The sequence below is a fragment of the Rhinopithecus roxellana genome, chromosome 15 (genome assembly GCF_007565055.1).
Source record: "Rhinopithecus roxellana isolate Shanxi Qingling chromosome 15, ASM756505v1, whole genome shotgun sequence".
In the NCBI taxonomy this organism is placed as follows: domain Eukaryota; kingdom Metazoa; phylum Chordata; class Mammalia; order Primates; family Cercopithecidae; genus Rhinopithecus; species Rhinopithecus roxellana.
In genome coordinates, this window is record NC_044563.1 from 19,223,193 (window position 1) to 19,244,321 (window position 21,129).

At 39.6% G+C, this 21,129-nt stretch overlaps 2 protein-coding genes across 2 annotated transcripts; both read right to left on the minus strand.

The window, feature by feature from the left end:
- Positions 1 to 3,634: 3,634 nt before the first annotated feature.
- Positions 3,635 to 4,556, minus strand: LOC104673576 (olfactory receptor 4C45). Its single transcript, XM_010377661.2, is given in 2 exon segments — positions 3,635 to 4,414; positions 4,416 to 4,556. Coding segments are annotated over 2 exon segments (921 nt in total).
- Positions 4,557 to 17,121: 12,565 nt separating this feature from the next.
- LOC115893625 (olfactory receptor 4C6-like) lies at positions 17,122 to 18,034 on the minus strand. The gene is given in 3 exon segments (XM_030918623.1): positions 17,122 to 17,633; positions 17,636 to 17,818; positions 17,821 to 18,034. Coding segments are annotated over 3 exon segments (909 nt in total).
- Between the last annotated feature and the right edge of the window lie 3,095 nt (positions 18,035 to 21,129).

Consider the following 21,129-nt stretch of genomic DNA (forward strand, 5'->3'; position numbering starts at 1 on the left):
AACCCCCAAACTGTGGCTCAGCCTGGGAAGTGTCTTGGCTTTGTGCCAGAAAGAATTCAGAACAAACTGAAAGTAAATTTATTAGAGCAACAAAGGGCAAGAAAATGGCTGTTCCATAGACAGAGCAAGGTTCTTCATAGGCAGAGTAGTGTTCGTTGCTTGCTGGCTAGCAATATTTATAGCTACTCCTTAACTATCATAAGTAGTAGGTGGTTATTCACAAATTTTCTGGAAAAGTGGAGAGTTTCCAGAACCTAGGGTTCCTCCTATTTTAAACCATATAAGGTAACTTCTGGGCATTGCCATGGCATTTATAAACTGTCAGGGCACTGTTGGGAGTGTCTTTTAACAAGCCAGTGCATTATAGTTAGAGTATAATGAGCAATGAGAGCGACTAGAAGTCACTTTCATTGCCATCTTGGTTTTAGCTGGTATCAGTCAGTTTCTTTACTGCATCCTGCTTTGACCAGCAGGGTTGTGACTGGTGCTCGGAAAGCAAGTCCTGCTGATCCACCTCAATTCCAGAATGTATACATATTTTAAAACATCATGTTGTACATGATAAATATATGTAATTTTATCTGTCAGATAAAATGCTAAAAAAAGAAATTCACTGCTTCCAATACATATAAAACATAAAGTGAGTGCTTAGGTCAGGACTTTATTCACAGAAAGTGCTTAATAAAAATTAGTTATAATCATTATCACAATTGTCATTATTCTTATTTTTATATTATCCTATTTCTCATTCTGTTTTTCTTGGGAACTACATTTTTCAAAATTATACTTTAAGTTCTGGGATACATGTGCAGAATGTGCAGGTCTGTTACATACGTATACATGTGCCATGGTGGTTTGCTGCACTCATCAACCCATCATCTACATTAGGTATTTCTCCTAATGCTATCCCTCCCCTAGCTCCTCACCCGCCAACAGGTCCCAGTGTGTGATGTTCCTCTCCCTGTGTCCACGTGTTCTCATTGTTCAACTCCTTTTTTATGGCTGCATAGTATTCCATGGTGTATATGTGCCACATTTTCTTTATCCAGTCTATCATTGATGGGCATTTGGGTTGGTTCCAAGTCTTTGTTGTTGTGAATAGTGCTGCAATAAACATATGTGTGCATGTGTCTTTATAGTAGCATGATTTATAATCCTTTGGTTATATACCCAGTAATGGGATTGCTGGGTCAAATGGTATACAACTACATTTTTTTTTTTTTTTTTTTTTTTTTTTTTTTGAGACGGAGTCTCGCTGTGTCGCCCAGGCTGGAGTGCAGTGGCGCGATCTCGGCTCACTGCAAGCTCCGCCTCCCGGGTTCCTGCCATTCTCCCGCCTCAGCCTCCGAGTAGCTGGGACTACAGGCGCCCACCACCTCGCCTGGCTAGTTTTTTGTATTTTTAGTAGAGACGGGGTTTTACCGTGTTAGCCAGGAGGGTCTCCATCTCCTGACCTCGTGATCCACCCACCTCGGCCTCCCAAAGTGCTGGGATTACAGGCTTGAGCCACCGCGCCCGGCCACAACTACATTTTTAAAGGATACATTTAATTTTAAAAAATATACTGTTGTTTGCATGTATTTACAAAATAGGCACTGATAGGAAATTATGACAATGCATTTATTTTTAAAAAGGCATTGTATGCAAGATGTGACTGATATAAAGTCCTGAGAACACAGAAAATGTCTGTATCTGGTGATGTGCAACTCCATGGGTTAGAAAACATGTTTCTGGGCTCTCCCACAGGAACCACGAGCTCAGTACAGAGACAGATCTTTTGGTCCCTGGCACTGACTCTTCTTTCTCCTTCTTTCAGAGGACCAGAACAGGATGGGATCTTGCATTCATCAGAGCTTTTCAACTTAGTTCTGCTCAGGCATCTCACAGTGGCTCCCACCAGCCCTCTCATTTGTAACTGCAGAGACACTGAAGAGTATTTTCATCTCAGAAGAGAAAGTAAGTGATGGGATAGACTTTAATTTCCAAAGACCTGTGTCCTAGGTAAGAAAACAACCTACCGTTGTGCTGTCTGTATGTGTAAATGGATGACATTAACGTTACATTTTGAAATGCAGTGGTCCGAGACAGACACTGAATCCTGCTGTGCCTGTGGGGACTGAAGAAGGGTAGTGATGTTCTTGTTATCGTTTGTCAGGAACTGCAGTTCGCTGCACACCTTAGACTCTGGTGACATCCCTGAAGGGTATTCAGTGTTGGAGCAATTTTTATGACTTTTCAGCTGTCTCATGGTTTCAATTTAAATCATTTAATTAGCATAATTGAAAAAAATGTAATGTTATTTTCCTTTTACTGATGAAGGAACAGGTAGAGACGTTAAACAATTTGCTTACATTTATAAGGCTAATTAATGCAGAGACCAGGTGAGAAATCAAGTCTGTTTGATCCAAGGCTCTTAATCCCTAACTTCAAAGCATCTGACTATATCTGAATCTTTTAGCATTTCATTGCATTCATGGTATGAATTCTTTTCTATAATTTAGATTTCTGATCACTGTCATCCTGTTTCATGACACAAACTTATTTCTATGTCTCTGGCAATTTCCTATTACAGCTGTTTAGTTTTCAGAGCTTTCTTTTCCTTTGCTGGCATCTAAACCTGATTTTAATGTGCAGATACTTTTTGCCTTGACTTTATTGTTATTTTTATCAGTTATATTTATCAATTCTATTTCTTTTGCTCCAGCCAATAATACTTTCAATTCTTGCTGGGTGCGGTGGTGCATGCCTGTAATCCCAGCACTTTGGGAGGCCAAGGTGAGTTGATCACCTGAGTTCAGGAGTTTGAGACCAGCCTGGCCAACATGGTGAAACCCTGTCTCTACTAAAAATACAAAAATTAGCTGAGCATGGTGGTGTGCACCTGTAATACCATTTACTTTGGAGGCTGAGGCACGAGAATCGCTTGAACCCAGGAGGTGGAGGCTGCAGTGAGCTAAGATCATGCCACTGTACTCTAGCCTGGGTGACAGAGTGAAGACTCTGCCTAAAAAAAAAAAAAAAAAAAAAAAAAAAAAAAAAAAAAAAAAACTTTCAATTCTTTTTGTAGATAATTGTATACTATACAGAATGGAGATATAATTTTTTAAAAGTAAGTTTTCATGAAAACGCTCTTTTTAGCCCTTTCATATATAGTCGTTTGTGCTCTTGTAAAATAAAACTTCATTCTAGCTGTAGTGCTGGGTATGAAAGGTGTCAAGAATGTTGTTGTCAATCCGTGTCATATCCACAAGCAGGACAACAATATAAATTTTGTGAGTCCTTGAAACTTTTCCCTCGTAAGTTCTTTCCTCCATAAAAACTATTAAAAGTATTTTATGAGTGTATTGGCATAAAGATCAATATAATCCAGTTGTACTTAGATTATATTCATTTTCTTCTTCTTCTTTTAAAGAAATTAAGCATTTCAAGGGCTCCTAAAAGTATCATGGGCTGTTGGCACTACTACTGGGCCTTAATGAATATGTCAGCACAGCCTACTATATGTACTTCTAATAAAAATTGATGGAGACAGGATAAGATAATTGGCTGTACCAAGTTTCATTGATCAAGAAATAGAATAAATCTCTATAAAATATCACCAGATATTCTTGCCTAAATGTTTGTGTCATCAGACTTACTGATTATCAGTTTTCATTATTTGCTTCCAGAGCTTCTTAATGACATTTTTTACTTTCTTAGTTTTGAGGGTGTAGATTAAAGGGTTCAACATAGGTGTAAATAGGGTGCAAAACACAGTCACAGCTTTGTCAGTGGGGAAGGAGGTTAGAGGTCTTAGATACAGGTATGAACAAGGGACAAAGAATAAGATGACAACAAAGATATGAGAGGTACAACTAGACAGAGCTTTGTGACGCCCTTCAGAGATATGAGTCCTTAGGGAGCACAGGATGATGACATAGGAAGCAACCAGCATGGAAAAAATGAGGAAACACAGTGATCCACTGTTGGCAGCTATCAGAGGCCCCAAGGTGTGAGTGTCTGTGCAGGCCAGCTCTAGAAGAGGTACTAAATCACACATAAAGTGGTTGATGACATTGGGGCCACAGAATGGTAACTGGGCTATGAACAAAGTCTGGATCCCTCCATGCACAAATCCCAGAATCCCAGCCACCCCCATCAGGAATCCACACATAGGTTGACTCATGATGGTTGCATAATGCAAGGGCTTACAGATGGCCACATAGCGGTTGTAGGCCATGACGCTTAATAAGATGATCTCAGCTGCCACAAAGAAATGTTCTGTGAAAAGCTGAGTCATGCAGCCATTGAAGGATATGGTGTTCTTTTCAGAGATCAAGTCAAAGATCATTTTAGGGGCTATGGAAGAAGAGTAGAAAATATCTATCATGGACAAATAGGACAGAAAAAAGTACATGGGGGAATCCAGGGCTGGGGCTGATGAAGATGATGACTGAGATGAGCAGGTTACCTGCCAATGTAATCAAGTAGGTGATTGAAAACATAACAAACAAGAATTTCTGCAGTTCTGGATTGCGAGTGAGGCCCAGCAGGATGGATTCTGTTACATTGTTCATGTTTTTCATAGATTTAGCTCAGGTTGTGTGTATATGGCTGATCTGAAAAAAAAACAGTATTTCTGAATGATGATAGTTTAAATTCAATACTAACATATTTCATCACCTCTTTAGTCCTGGTTTTTGCGGGTGATGGAGCTACATTGCCACTCACCTCTGCTGTTTTGCAGAGCTGTAAAGAGGAACAGAAGATTAGATTTCTCCTAATTCATATATTAATGAAATAGTGATAATATCTTACAAGTACCACAATAAAACAAGATCTTGTTATAAATATTGACTTCCAAACTTCCTTTCTGGCTCTAAAATTTCACATATGGCTTTCTTTCATTTTTAGAGAGGACAAATCTTATCAATAACAAATGTGTTGAAATTATACTTTCTCTTGTTATGGTTATTTATAGGTATATGAACCCAGTATGTGTATTAGATACTAATATGCATATTAGATACTAAAGTGCAAAGCGTCACTAAATCTAAGCCGCTGTGTTCTGTGGTCTGTTGTCCTTTTCTATCATATAAATGCACATGTACACAGATAGAGACAGAGCTGCAAATGGAGATATTTTTCTTTTGGAATGCTGGGTAACCATCGCAATAACAACTCATTGAGGATAATTCATTCCACATCCCTGAATATTGCATCTATCTCTTAAATGACCCTTTTTTCATGCTCACTCTTTCTGCATCTTTTAATTGTGTCTGTGTAAATGGTGCAAAGTTATAAAATTTAATGATATTTCATAAATACATTTTCCTCTCAGTTGGACTTTTATCACATATAGAATTACACACTGGATTAGATATATTTCCCCACTCACATCTTACAAATGGAATTAAATGAGTCATGATGTTTTCCATTGGCAAGACAGAAATGTTAGGGTCACCCGAGATAATGCAATTTTCTCTTTTGGCATAAGTTCGGTCAATTAAGATGAACTTGTAGTTTTCATTGCTAACTGGTAAACAACTGGAAATTTGTATTGCTACCTGAAAACATTGAATATATTTAAGAATGTAGATATTTTTGAATAATCCCAAGAGCTTCAAGAGTAAGTACATGTTGTTACAAAAGAGCGTAAGATATTTTATTTCTTCTCCTCCCCCTTTTCTCCTTCCTTCCCTAACCCCTGGCAAAAATGTAACCACATAGTTTTCCTCAAAAATTTCTAGAAACAGAAATCAGTCAGCATCATGACCTCTGAGCTTCATTAAAGGTGAGTAAAAATATCTTTGGTTTTCAGGAAAACTCAGTTGCTAAGTTGCTTCCTCTTTATTCATGGCTTCTGTAGATGGTGACTATATGGTTAATCATTCTTAATGGATTTAATTCACCAATTCTAACTTCAATGTAGCAATATGGAAGTCACGAACAGGGGAGAAACATTTCAAACATGACAAACAGAAATCTACAGAATCAGTGTATTCAGTGAGACATAAATGTTAACTATGATGTTTTAAAAGTGACTTCAGTAGTTCTTAGTAGCATCTGATCTGGCAACTTTTTTTGGAGACGGAGTCTCGCTCTGTCGCCCAGGCTGGAGTGCAGCCGCGCGATCTCGGCTCACTGCAAGCTCCGCCTCCCGGGTTCACGTCATTCTCCTGCCTCAGCCTCCCGAGTAGCTGGGACTACAGGCGCCCGCCACCTCGCCCGGCCAGATTTTTTGTATTTTTAGTAGAGACGGGGTTTCACTGTGTTAGCCAGGATGGTCTCGATCTCCTGACCTCATGATCCGCCCACCTCGGCCTCCCAAAGTGCTGGGATTACAGGCGTAAGCCACCGCGCCCGGCCTGGTTTACATAGGCAGCAATATTATACAGACTTTTCTATTGATATTTTTATGTCAGTGTGTCCAAATTCATTTTCAGAGAAAAACACGAAACTTCAAGTCGGGTATGTAATGACAAAAACTACTTCACTGAAAACAAATTGGCTAAAACAAGTTAATCTGCTTAAAATTTTGGGAGAAAAGATTTAGGTTTCACTGACCTGGATCTAGCTGATTGTGGATTCCTCCATTTTAGATTGAGTGCGGTCACTGCTTTCTTCTCCTGCAGGCATGGAACACTGGCCACAAATAGACTCCACCAGCTGACAAGTGGGACGTTGGAATTCTCTAGACGGCTCTCTCAATTCTGACATTTCAGTTTATTTTGCTTTCCATTGTCAGTCTGAATTTACTAAGAAAATAAGCTGTTTCAGTTAGAAAACTTCATTATCTCTAGGATTTAGTGTCTACTCACTTCCTGGGTTTCCTATGAATGTATGAGCCAATCTTGAAAATATAGCTATTTTTCAGATCTCTTACGACTATATTCAGTCCAAATTAAAACCTAGGAATAATGCAAAATTCTTCAAATTTGGAAAATGCAACTATAAAATGAATAAGTGAATCAAATCCACCTGATTGGATATTGTTTTCTCAAATCTATTCTGATGAAACTTTGCTTTCCTGAGTCCCTGAAAAATGTGGTGAGAGAATTTCTTTTATTCTGATTCAAGTTCTTCTTTCAATTCTGTTTTCTTAGAAACCCACTAAGCTCAGGAGTGGTGTCTCCCAAACATATCTTCATGTTTTTGGTTCCTGTCTCTGCTGCTGTCATTTTTTGTAATTCTTTCTTCATTGACTCTAGAGAAATATTTAAATAGACTACCACAGACTTCAGGATGTGGCAATGCATTGACCTTTCAAGTACCCAGAGGATTAGTAATTGGCCTTGTTGGAATGTTGGCAAAGCAATAGTCAGGTCCTTCATTTACTCTCACTTGGCACCCACAAACGTCATTAGTGGCTGGTTTTAGAAATGCAGTTGAACTTGGGTTAAAGATATGTCTGTGGCTATTGTTGAGGATAAGATTTGGAAACCTTCATTATAGGGCTGTTTTGCTAATTGTGGCATTGTTGAGCCTAGCCTAAGATATGAGGTGGTTTCAGGCAAAGGTCAGAGTTTAGAGAATATATTTTTTTCTGAACCCATGTCTGGTCTAAATGGTATGGTTGCTCTGAAGAATGGGGAATGCCGGTATTCAAGGTCATGTGTCTGATTACTCTCGGAGATAGTGAGATTTTTATTAATGACTCACCCAGGGAACTTACATGGCAGGATTTCCAACTACCAAAGATTGGGCAATTTAAAGTGACAGAGATACTGACTTCCTGTAGGATGATTACCTAGAAGACATGTTCTCATGATGAATTCAAGAGTATGTATTTTTTCTTTCTACCCCAAGGCAGAATGGTGTGACTTGGAGTAGGTACCATGCTTTCCCACATTGCCATTGAGAATCAATGACACTCAGCCAAGCACTCATGTATGATGACATCCAGAGGTGGAGAATAGAGACACTCTAGAAGAAGGATCTGCTACTATCTTCTCTCCTTCAGCTTCAGGGGCGATGATGAACTGACTGCAACTTTGCATGGAATCACCTTTTCTGCTCTCAACTTTTGGTTTCAAAACAAACTGACACACTCCCAAAGTCCAGGACCAGAAAACAAAAGCAAAACTTTCCTCTATTCTCAATAGAATGGGGCCTTATGGACTGTCCTGGAGCCTGGAGCTAGCCTGCTCCTGGGGCAGGAATGGACCCTGGGTCTACAAAGACCAGTGTGGAGTCTGAGATTGCAGGGGCTGACCTGGTGCCTGGAATCAGGGGGTTCTGGAATATAGAGCTGTGGGGATCTGCTTAAAAGTTGGGTCTTCAGGGACCAGACTGGAAACTGGCTGTGTAAGTGTTATTCTAGGGGTTGAGTTCATGATGGATGGATGGGTCCTGGGGCCTCAGGTGCTGGCCTGAAACCTAAGTCCACAGTAGCAGTCCTAGAGCCTGGGTCCAGCAGAGGTGGCCCAGTGCTGGGGTTTATTGGGATGGGCCTGGACCCTGGGTATTCAAGAAGCTCTGAGTCCTAGGTCTGCTAAAGTGTAGGAATGCTGGGGTCAGCCTGGTGGGTGGGGCCACAGGGACCAGTCCCATACTGCATAAGCTTGGAGCCTGTGTCTGTGAGTGCTAGCCTGGTACCTGAGGCCAGGGGTGCTGACCTGATGCTGGAGTAGGCCTGAAGCCTGGGGCTGTGTAGGCCAACCTTGCTCTGAGCTGGTCTGGAACCTGGTGCAGAGCTGGAAACTGGGGTCACAAGGGCTGGCCTGGTACTAGGCCGGCCAGGAGCCTGGACCTGGAGGGTCAGCTTGGAGTTTGGATCTGTGAATATGGACCTTATGACTAGGGCTATGGGGCCTGCCTCACACTGGGGTAGGCCTGAAACCTGGAGCCATTGGATTTGGCCTGGCAATGTTGTGGGTGCAGAGACCAAGTCAGCAAGGGAGTCCTGGAACCTGGGGCCATGGGGTACTGGCTAGTGCTAAATTTTACTGGGGCTATTCTGATATTAGAGTCTGAGGCAAAGTCCAGTGCTCACTTCCCTCTCCTTCCTTCATGCAGAGGCTATTTCTCTCCATGCCATGCTGCCTGGGATTGTGGGGAACACAGGTGATGACACAGGTAATGTAAAATCATCCTTTCTATGCTCTTCAATGCATCTTTTCTTATTTCTGTGCTACGCCCAGGTACTATAATATCTCAGCTGGTTTCCTTAGCTCTTGTGAAGGTATTTTTGAATGTAGATAGTTCAAATTGATGCTTCTGTGGAGGGACAAGAGTTGTCTGGTGAGAATTTTCATACCATTGATAAAGAAGCTTAAGGTTGAGAGATTCTGTTTTGGTTCCTATTTTCCTGACAAGTAGGAGGTGTAATGTTCTGAGATTAAAGGAAAATTTGTGGAATATCGATGTATTAGTTCTCATACTGTTATAAGGAACTATCTGAGACCAGGAAATTTATGAAGAAAAGAGATTTAATTGACTCATAGTTCTGCTGGCTGTACAGGAAGCATGGCTGGGGGGCCTCAGGAAGCTTACAATCATGGAAAGTGAAGGTGAAGCAAGCACTTCTTACTATGGTGGAACAGGAGACACAGAGTAAAGAGGAGAGTGTTATATATGTTTAAACAACCCGATCTCATGAGAACTTAACTATCATGAGAACAGCAAGGGGGAAATCTGCCCCCATAATCCAATCACCCCCCACAGTTCCCTCCCACAACATTGAAAATTACAATTCAACATGAGATTTGTGTGGGGACATAGAACCAAACCATGTAATTCTGCCCCAGCCCCTGCCAAATTTAACATCCTTATCACTTTTCAAAACACAATCATGCCTTCCAACAGTCCCCGCAGATCCTAACTAATTCTAGCATTAACTTAAAAGTCCGAGTCCAAAGTCTAATCTGAGACAAGGCAAGTCCCTTCCTCCTGTGTGCCTATAAAACCAAAAACAAGTTAGTTACTTCCAAGATACAATGGGGGTATAAGCATTGGGCAAGCAAATGTCCCCATTCCAAAAGGGAGAAATTGGCCAAAACAAAGGTACTATAAGCTCCATGCAAGTCCAAAACCCAGCAGCGTAGTCATTAAACCATAAAGCTCCAGAATAATCTCCTTTGACTACATGTCTCATATCCAGGGACACTGACGCAAAAGAATTTGGGCTCTCAAGGCCTTGGGCAGCTCCACCCCTGTAGCTCTGCAGGGTGCAGTCCCTGTGGCTGCTTTCGTGGGCTAACGTCAAGTGCCTGCAGCATTTCCAGGCGCATGGGCCAAGCTGTGGGTCGATCTATCATTCTGGGGTCTGGAGGATGGTGGCCCTTTTCTCACAGTTCTAGTAGGCAGTGCTTCAGTGAGGACTCTGTGTGGGGGCTCCCACTCCACATTTTCCCTCCTGAAGAGTGTTTTCCAACTTGTTTCCATTCTCTCCATCACTTTCAGGTACACCAATCAAACATAGATTTGGTATTTTCACATCGACCCATGTTTCTTGGAGGCTTTGTTCATTTCTTTTCACTCTTTTTTTCTCTAATCTTGTCTTCTCACTTTATTTAGTTGATCTTCAATCACTGCTACCCTTTTTTCTGCTTTATTGATTTGGGTATTGAAACTTGTGTATGCTTCACGAAGTTCTCGTGCTGTATTTTTCAGCTCCATCAGGTCATTTAAACTCTTCTCTACAGTGGTTATTCTAGTTAGCAATTTCTCTAACCTTTTTTCAAGGTTCTTAGCTTCCTTGCATTGGGTTAGACCATGCTCCTTTAGCTTGGAGAAGTTTGTTATTACCTACGTTCTGAAGCCTACTTCTGTCAATTTGCCAAACTCATTCATCCAGTTTTGTTTCCTTGCTGACTAGGAGTTGTGTTCCTTTGGAGGAGAAGAGGCATTCTGGTTTTTGGAATTTTCAGCCTTTCTGCCCTAGTTTCTCCACGTCTTTGTTGTTTTCCAGGCTGAGAAAATAGCCTATGTAAAGGTTTTATGGCAAGAGTATACCGGGCCAGTAAGAGGAACAGAAAGGCTGTTTGTTGTAAGAGAGGTGTTCAGAGAAATAGGGCAGCCAGAGTATAGCTGTCAGATGGTTAACAATTACAGTAGTTTTAGATTTTACCCTGAGTGACATAGAGAGCTATTGCAAAGTTTTGAGTAGAGGTGTGAAATGATGTGACTGACTTGTGAATTTAAAAGACACCTCTGTGTGTGGTGTTGAGAATCAAATATTGGACTGGGGGAAATTGAAATAAAAGCAGGAGTAGGTAAGAGGCAATTGCAATAATCCAGGTAAAAGATAAAGTGGCTTGGAACTGGGTGACAGCTCTAAAAGTGATTAGAAATGGTTGAATTTGGAATACATGTTGAAGATTGAGTCTATGGGATTTCCTGATAGACTGGATTTGGAGTATGAGATAGACCAAATGTACCATCCACTGAGACAGAAAATGTGACTAGAGTAGGGTTCAGAATGGGGGAAGAATCAGAAGTACATCTCTAGACCTGTTCAGTTCCAGGAATCTACTAGCCATTCAGATGGAAATGACATGAAAGAGATTGGGTTTCCAAGTCTTAACTTCAAGACAGAAGTCTGAGATGGACATATTTACTAATTGGGGAATCTTGGTTATGTTTAGAGAGTCTGGTAAGGAAAACTGATTTAAATGTTGCTAATTGATTTAATAAAATTAGAAATGAGAAGTGACCATTAAATGTCATGATACAGGGGTCATTGGTGTCCTTGAGAAAAGCATTTTCAGAAAGTATTAGATATTGAGTATGACTAAAAGGCACTATCAAAGAATGAAAAGAGAGAAGTGGGAGACAAGCATAGATATCTCTTGAGTTTTGCTACAAAGCAGAAAGAATGGAATGGGATAACAATTGATGAAAGAAGTAGGCTCAATGGAAGAATTGTTTTTAAAGATAAGAGAGATTTTAAATTGCTTCTTTTCTGATGTAATGATCTAATAGAGAAGGAAATGTCAATGAAAGAAGAAACAGAAGGGATTGTTAGACCAATGCCCTTGTGTAAGCAACAAGAGCATGACCTCAGTCCAGCACACAACAAAGTGGTTTTATTGGCTTTGAATTGGGGAACAGATAATTTACGTGTAGTAGCAGGTAGGGAGACAGCATATAAGTGAATGGATGTTGGCAGATTGGTACAGCTTATGTATTTTTAACAGTCTGGAAGTTCTCTTCTTATCACTTACATTTTCCCAGTAAAATGGGAAGGAAGCTCACCTTATGGTTCAATGAATTTGCAGTAGTTTTTAAGGAATATCTCCTTTATTTTAAAGTACCCTTCTATTCCTAGTTTGCTATGCCTTTATATCATGAATAGAATTAAATTTTCAAATTCAAATATGTAGATATTCATGATTAATAAACTGTTAATAATAGTAAGCACTTATAAAAAAATGAAGACCAAGATTTATTCCAGAAGTCAAGAGGGTTTTAAAACAAAAAGTCAGGCTTTGAGCTGCTAAGTAATGTGTTTTATTAGTAAAACTACTTAATGTGAATTAATTTGGGGGATGTATAGAATATAGAAAAGAAATATTTTTAATATAACTGACCAGTAACGATTTCAGCATGAATGATCAGAAGAGCTCTTATCTATTAAGTAGAAGACATAGATTCTAGACCTACTTCTGAAACTATAAAAATTATCAAGCAGATTACAAATATTTGAAGTTAGGGATCTCATTATGATCCTTTCACTTCTTTAATTTTATAATTGAACTAAGAATGTGGCCATCGTAAAGTTCTTACATAGACTCAAGATATCATACTATCAAGGCATTTTCTTGTTTTCTGACATAAGGCAGGCTGAAGACATGTAAAATGAACCCAGGTATTTAATCCTAAAATATTATGGCTTTTCTAATTTTTAATTTCTCTTTTGAGACAGTGTCTTTCTCTGTCACCAAGGCTGGGTGGAGTGCAGTGACACAATCACAGCTTACTACAGCCTCAGACTCCTGGGCTCAAGAAATCCTCTGGTCTCAACCTCCCAAGTAGCTGGGACGACAGGCACACACCACCACATCCATCTATTTTTTTTTTTTTTTGTATAGACGGGCTCTCACTATGTTGCCCAGGCTGGTCTTGAACTCCTGGACTCATTCAAGCCATCCTCCTACCTTTGCCTCCCAAAGTGCTAGGATTACAGGCATGAGTCAGAGCTAAGTGACTAATTCTAAAATATTGTTAAGCAGATCACAAAAACTATGTTGTACTCTTGAAATAGCAAAAGTTAAATGGAAGCCATATGCAAAGAATTTTGATGCTCAGTTTCTGAAGTCATCTATAAGACCATGATGGGTAGGGTTTTTATTTATTTGCCTTTTTTTCTGTTTTTATTGTTCTAGATTTTAGGGGTACAGTGCAGTTTTCTTACATGGATATATTATGAGGTGGTGAAGTCTGAGCTTTTATTGTACCCACTGTTCAAATTGTGACCATTGTAACAATAGGTTTTTTTTTTTTAGTATTCCATGGTATATTGATATACACACACATATGCACACAGCATATTTTCTTTATCCAGTCATCTGTTGATGGACACTGCTGTGGTTCAGTTCTGTGTCCCCACCCAAATCTCATTGTCTTAGATTGTAATTCCCAGTGTTGGGAGAGGGACCTGACGGGAGGTGATTGGCTCATGGGGGTGGATTTCCGCATTGCTCTTCTCATAATAGTGAGTGAGTTTTCCCAAGATCTGGTTGTTTAAAAGTGTGTAGCACTTTCCCCCTTCACTCTCTCTTTTGATGTGAAGTAGTGAAGGTGTGCTTGCTTCCCCTTTGCCTTCCACCATGATTAAAAGTTTCCTGAGGCCTCCCAGCCATGATTCTTGTACAGCCTGTGGAACTGTGAGTCAATTAAACCTCTTTACTTCACAAATGACCCAGCCTCAGGTAGTTCTTTATAGCAATGTGAGAACAGACTAATACAGAAAATTGGTACTAGGAGTAGGGTATTTCTATAAAGATACCTGAAACTTTAAAACTGGGTAATGGGGGCAGAGATTGGAACAGTTTTGAGGGCTTGGAAAAAGACAGGAAGATGAGGGAAAGTTTGGAACTTCCTAAAGACTTTCCTAAAGACTTGCTGAATAGTTGTGACCAAAATGCTTATAGTGATATGGACAGTGAAGTCCAGGCTGAGGTGGTCTCAGATGGAGATAAGGAACTTATTGGAGAGTAAAGGTCATTCTTGCTATGTTTTATCAAAGAGACTGGCATTGTGCCCCTGCTCTAGAGATCTGTTAAACTTTGAATTTGAGAGAGACGATTTAGAGATCTGATAGTTTTAAAAGGGGAGTTTCCCTGTACAAGCTCTTTTCTTGTCTGCCACCATGTGAGACGTGCCTTTTACCTTCTGCCATGATTGTGAGGCTTCCCCAGCCACGTGGAACTGTAAGTCCATTAAACTTCCTCCTTTTTTAAATTGCCCAGTCTTGGGTATGTCTTTATCAACAGCATGAAAACGGATTAATACAGGATGTGATTATTATTAATTTAAGCATCGCTTTAATTTCTGTAAACTCAATAAACTAATGATTAATAGCCTTCTCTGATCAGAGCCCTGCCTACCTTTCATATCCTACCTTGCACTGCATTTCCCCTTGTCCACTGTGCACTGAATTTTGGACCTTCTTTACCTCAGGCTAGTGACTGCCTTAGGGTTTCTGCACAACCTTTTCTCTTTTGCCTAGAATGCACATCCAGCTGAAATGCTTAAAGTTTGTTCTATCTCATCATTGAAATCTCAGTTTAGAAATTCCTCGCAAAAAAAGCCCCCATGTCCACCTAACTAGAATTATAACTAGTCGTGCAACACCACTTTATTACAATTTTCTGAGAATCAATTATCTGTACGATTTTATCTTCATTTCTATATGTCATCTCCTGAACTAAAATGTAAGCTCCAACACATGATGAAAACATATTTTCTTGTTTAACACTGTATACCCAGTTCCTGGAAGAGTATGTGAAACTTTTTACAAACTCAGCAAATATTCTTCAATGAATGAATGAACCTAGTAATTATTTCATATAATTGGCGATTGCCCATATATATTTTAATTTTAAAATAAACATTTTTATTTAAACATTGTGTTTTTTTCAAATATTGTAACATCCTATAATTATTATATATGTGTATGTGTGTGTATATATACATATATACACATATATACATATATACACATATATACACATATATACATATATACATATATACACATATATACATATATATATACACACACACACTTTTTTTTTTAAGATGGAGTCTAGCTCTGTTGCCCAGGCTGGAGTGCAATGGTGCAGTCTCATTTCACTACAACTTCTGCCCCCTGGGTTCAAGTGATTCTCCTGCTTCAGCCTCCAGAGTAGTTGGGATTAGAGGCAACTGCCACCATGCTGGATAATTTTTGTATTTTTAGTAGAGATGGGGTTTCACCATATTGGCCAGGCTGGTCTTGATCTCCAGACCTCGTGATCTGCCCACTTTGGCATCCCAAAGTGTTGAGATTACAGGCATGAGCCATGACTTCCGGCCTATATATTTGTTTTAATAAGAAAAGAGAATGCTAAATCTTGCTATGACCTTAGGCGTCCCATCTACTTCATCAAGGGGGGCAATTTAAAACAGTATTAGTGTCTTTCTAGTGAAAGCTTTTTCACAGGAGGATCTGGGAGAAAATAAACATCCTTTGGATTTGGAAATTTAAATCTCAAATCTCAGCAAAACCATTCTCTCACAGTTAATAAAATAGATACATACCATAAAGAACATATAATTCCAAGACATAGACACTTTTTTAAAAACTATTTTTTAGATACGGGGTCTTGCTCTGTTGCCCAGCGTGGTCTTGAACTCCTGAGCTCAAACCATCCTTCTGCCCCGACCTCAACCTCTGGAGTAGCTGGGACCACAGGTGCATGCCTCCAAGCCTGGGCTCTAAGACAGAACCTTAGATTCCAAGGTATCTTGAATCAAACACAGTGAACCTTATTCTGCTTCTCCCATGAGTGAGAAGAGGTAGTAGAGAACTTTGGTAAAGTGGTGGCTCCCTTATTAAATTTTACACTAATAAGCTGAGACTGTCTTTGCTTCCAAAGAAACAACTTGGCATCAGGCAAATAGGGGATTCTAACTCCTACAGTGCATATATGTATTTGCCCTCCCCACTTCTTTCTTTATATTTATTTGCAATTTTTTTTTAAACTCAAAGTCTCTTTTAGACTTATATTCATTCAATAATATTTAGTAAGCACATACTAGTTGACTGGGAGTGTTCTAATTATTGGGTTTACAGCACCCGTGAATAAACATAATTTGTGCCTTGACAAGCATTACAATCTTATAGAGAAAACAGAAGATAAAAGCCAAAACAAATGTTTTAAAGTACAATTTGTGATCATCGATAATAAGGATATAACTAGTATGTGGAATTAGAAAATAACTGAAGGGAATGACCACAGAACATCACCAGGAAAGAGTCCTCTGAGGAGGGAGCAGTCCATCTGAAGATAAAAACAATGACAGGGAGCCAGCCAACCAAAGGCTCTGGGAAAGATCACTGCAGTAGAGAGAAGAAAACCAAAATCCCTGAACTGAGAAAGGCTCAGATTATTCAAAATACCATGGTTGGTTGTTTTGTTGTTGTTGTTTGTTTGTTTTAATTGTCTCTAGAGCTTTGTGAAAAAGGGGATGAAATACAAAATGTGCTGGTGTAGTGGGCTGGAGGTGTAGGCAATACCCTGATTAGGCAGGACACTGTGTTTTCTTGGCCTGTAGTGTGTGCTTAAAAATGCCTCTGGTCTGGGCGTGGTGACTCATGCCTGTAATTCCAGATCACTTCAGTCCAGGAGGTTGAGACCAGCCTGGGCAACATAGTGAAACCCCATTGCTACTAAAAATACAAAATATTAGCCAGGTGTAGTCTCAGCTACTTGGGGGCTGACACAGGAGGATTGCTCGAGCTCGGGATGCTGAGGCTGAAGTGAGACCTGATTGTGCCACTGCACTCCAGCCTGGGAGACAAAATGAGACCCTGTCTCCAAATGAAAAATTTTTAAAAATGCCTCTGGCTCCTGTGTATCCAGTGGATTAGAGGGATTGAGGAGGGTAAAACCTTACTGGTCTTACATTAAAAATTTACTCTTAGCATGTAAGCTAGTGACCACCTAGGGTCCCCTGTTTCATCCACAGTTTTCTTACGACATTTTTTACCTTGATGTTCCTCAGGGTGTAGATCAGCAGACTTAACATGGGTGCAACAACAGTAAAGGAAATAGCCATTTCCTTGTCTATGGGGTAAGTGACCACAGGCCTTATGTACAAGAAAATACACGCCACAAAGAACAAGATGACCACTGTAAGGTGGGAGCCACAGGTGGAGAGGGCTTTGCATTGACCTATAGAGCTGCAAGACTTCAAGGAGCACAGGATGACCATGTAGGATGCAATTAGGATAAGGAAGATGGCCATACTCATCACCCCACTGTTGAGGAGGACTAAGAGACCCTGGATGTGGGTGTCCATGCAGGCAAGGTTCAACAATGGAAACAAATCAAATATAAAATGGTCAATTATATTCGGTACACAGAAAGGTATTTGATCTATGATAAAAAGCTGTATTGTGGCATGCATGAATCCCCCCATCCAAGCTTCTACCACCAACAGCAGCACACCCGTGGACTCATGACGGTTGTGTAGTGCAGGGGCTTACAGTCATAGACCATCCCAGTGAGAAGGATGATCCCTACACCACCAAAGAAATACTCTGCAAAGAGCTGGGTCATGCAGCCTTTGAGGGAAATGGTAGTGTTCTCAGATAAAGAGTCCACAGTCATCTTAGGAGCAATGACAAAGAGTAGGTGGCATCCATGAGAGACAAGGAAGTAAGGAAAAAGTACATAGATGACCTCAAACTCCAACTTGCAGCCAGAGTCACCACAATGAATAGATTTCCCAACACTGTGGTCACACACATGGCGAGAAACAAAGCAGAGAATATTTTCCTTAGTTCTGGATTTTTTGTAATGCCCAAAAGAATGAATTCAGTCTCATTATTTGAAGTCCCCATTTAAGACGGGCTGATGAAAGCATATTGTTCTGAGCTGAAAAATCTTCAAAATCTGCATTACTTTTAATTACTAATCAACAGGTATGTTGGGCATTTTTGGTACTCTGTCTCACACCCTCTTAACCTACCTTTTTTCTTTAGTTGTTGCTACAGAAAACAGCTGCTAGGAATTAAAACCTTGCAGCAGCTTCATCCTACTGATCCCGACGATGACGCCTCCTTTCACTGGTGCAACTCTCTTGCATTCTGTTGTGCTGCTTGCTGCTGTGACACGTAGGAGACACTGCCTCATCATTCTGGTGTACACATCTGAAAATATTAAGGGAATAACACCTTTGACCATCAGTAACTAGGAGCCAATTGATAAATGGTAATCACCTTAACACCATCTTGGGTTAACTTTCTTTCCTTCCCTGTTCACTCACCCCAATACCTTCGTTCTGTTTTCTGAAATAAACTACATATATACAAGATATTCTCTTAGCCTTTGCTTTTGGGTAATTCCAAGCTAGGATGCTGACATTCATTTCATTAACACACCCAAGAAAATGTCATATAAATTTTCACTTATTTATTCTGTACATTTATTGAGCACCTAGAACATGCTAGCTGAGAGCTGGTTAAGAGTCTTGTAGGCTCTTGATGACATTGATACTGTGTCATCAAATTCACAGCACAGTTCGCATGCCAAAGATTATTCACTTATTAACAACTATACTTTTTTATGTACATGTCTTTTTTTTCCAAATTTGAATTATCATTATTATTACATATTTCTGATACTCAGTCCCTACTATGTCTCAGTCAGTGGAATATCCTATGAGATACTCTTAGATATTCGATACTGAGGCTTAGAGAGGTGAAAAAAAGTGATACAATTTCCCACAACTAGTAAACACTGAAGTAAACCTCAAATCCAGCTTTTCCTTACTCTAAAATTCATACTAACAACAATCTGTATTGCTTATTTTATAATATTGAATGCTGAAAATGGGATGAGATAGTGTCCTTCATAATATAATTTCATTTTCATAACAATCCAGTAAGATTTATGCTTCCTGGGATTATTTTATTCAACACTTCTGTAATAAAATCCAATGACGATCCCATAATTAAGAGCATATTCTCATTATATATATGTATATTGGAATATGTATGTTCCAATCCTGAAAGTAGAAGGTACGGTGATTAAGTTTTCAAGTATTCTAATCATTGTCCAGATGTGCTTATTAAAGAAAATTTAATCTTAAGCCTCTTTCTGTGCTCCAAGAAGATTCAGATCTACAACTTAACTGACACCATCCCTGCACATGAGTCTAAATCAGTCAATCATTCTGTGGATAATGTAAATCCATATCACTCCTCCTTCATTACTCACTTTCTCACTTTCAGTTTTCCTTATGAAAGGCTGCTACCAGATAAAGGATTCTAAAGAATAATAAAAATATCAATTCAAAACTTTTATTTTGTACTCACTATGTATTGTCAATGAACTACATCTGTTACATGCATAATGGCATTTATTTTTTGTATCATACAAGATGTGTACTATAAAAGATCTCATCTTCAGGATGAGGAAACTGAGGCTTGGAAATGTTAAACATCTCATCTGAGTGGGAATTATGAATTTAGGTAATCTCATCTTGAAGCATAAGTTCTCAATCTTTTTGCTGTATCTCTGAAGAAGTGAACAGCAGCCTCAGCTGGCTAAATGCAATTGCTAGCACAGCCGAATGACATGGTAAGGGAACTGATTCAGTAAGTAGCAAATTGATCTTTGTTAAAGACACTTAAATAGAGGCTGTGTGCCACTTGGTTAGAATATATTAGAGACCATTGCTTTAAATGGAGATGTAAACTCTGTTCCCTAAGACTTTTCTAAATACCTAGAGGCCTATTCTTAGTATTCTACACTTTACTAAATAGACAGCTACCAAAAGGTTTTTTTGTAGATCAATAATATTTGTAGATCAATAATAGGTGCTAACCCCAGCCTCTCCTACCTGCAGCCCAAGAACTTCTAAAGTTCTTGAATAGTCCTAAAGAAGTGGAGAGAACACAGTCCTGGAAATCAGTGCAACTGGATTCCATTCTTTTCTTGTCCGCCTAACTCCTAGAATATGTTGTTACGTTACTCACTTCTCTGGGTCTCGATTTATTTCCTCATCTGCAGTGTGGGGTGGGTGTAGTAGATGAGTGGAATGCTAGGGATTCCAAGAAGCTGTCTCAGGGACTTTGTCCTTTCCAGACTCAGCAGCTTACCTCTTATCTGTATTAAGCATTTACACTTTCAAGTAAGATTCTCTTTGAGCAATCTCAAGACCTAAAATATTTTAAAATGGTGTACACTATACAATAATAATAATGTCCTTTTGCCTTAAAATCTATGAATCTATCATATTTTATTTCACTACTAATATAGATCTCCATTTCTCAGCCTGACATCCAAACCTGTTTCCCATAGTAATCAACCTCTCTTTTTGTGGTCTTCCTCCACTGCAGTCAAACCCAACTCTTACTGCCAGAGCCTCAGCCTGTCTTGCACAGTGGAAAAGTTCGTAGATCCAGAGGGATCGGACTTAGCTCTCTGGCCCAATCTGCCACTTACTGACAACAAAAACTTCAAACCTTGTGAAAATAAAACAATGCAAACGTAACTAAAGTCACGGTACAAAGCACTCACTATTTCAGGGTACTGTGCGAAGATTTTCATGAGTTTTTCTTTTAATATCACAAAAGCCATATGAGATAGACACTATTGCTATCCTTACTTTCTGCTGCAGTGGATAGTTTTGGGTAACTAGTGAAACTGATTAAGCCTGTGGGTGAGTATGTCATCAAGTTCACAGCACAGGTCACTAACCTCTGTGCTCTACAATCTATCCAAGAATTTTGTGTCTGCCTCACAGCACTTTCACAAGAATTACAGGAAGTTACAAGTGTAAGAATGTTTGGAGAGCACTTTTCAGATAGTCATCATTATTATTTTCCATTCATATAAGCTCACGACCTCCTCCTGCCTCTGCCCTCTGTTAACAGAGGGCCCTCTATTACCCCTTCTCCTTAATGCCTCACTTCCTCCCCAATGTCCCCCA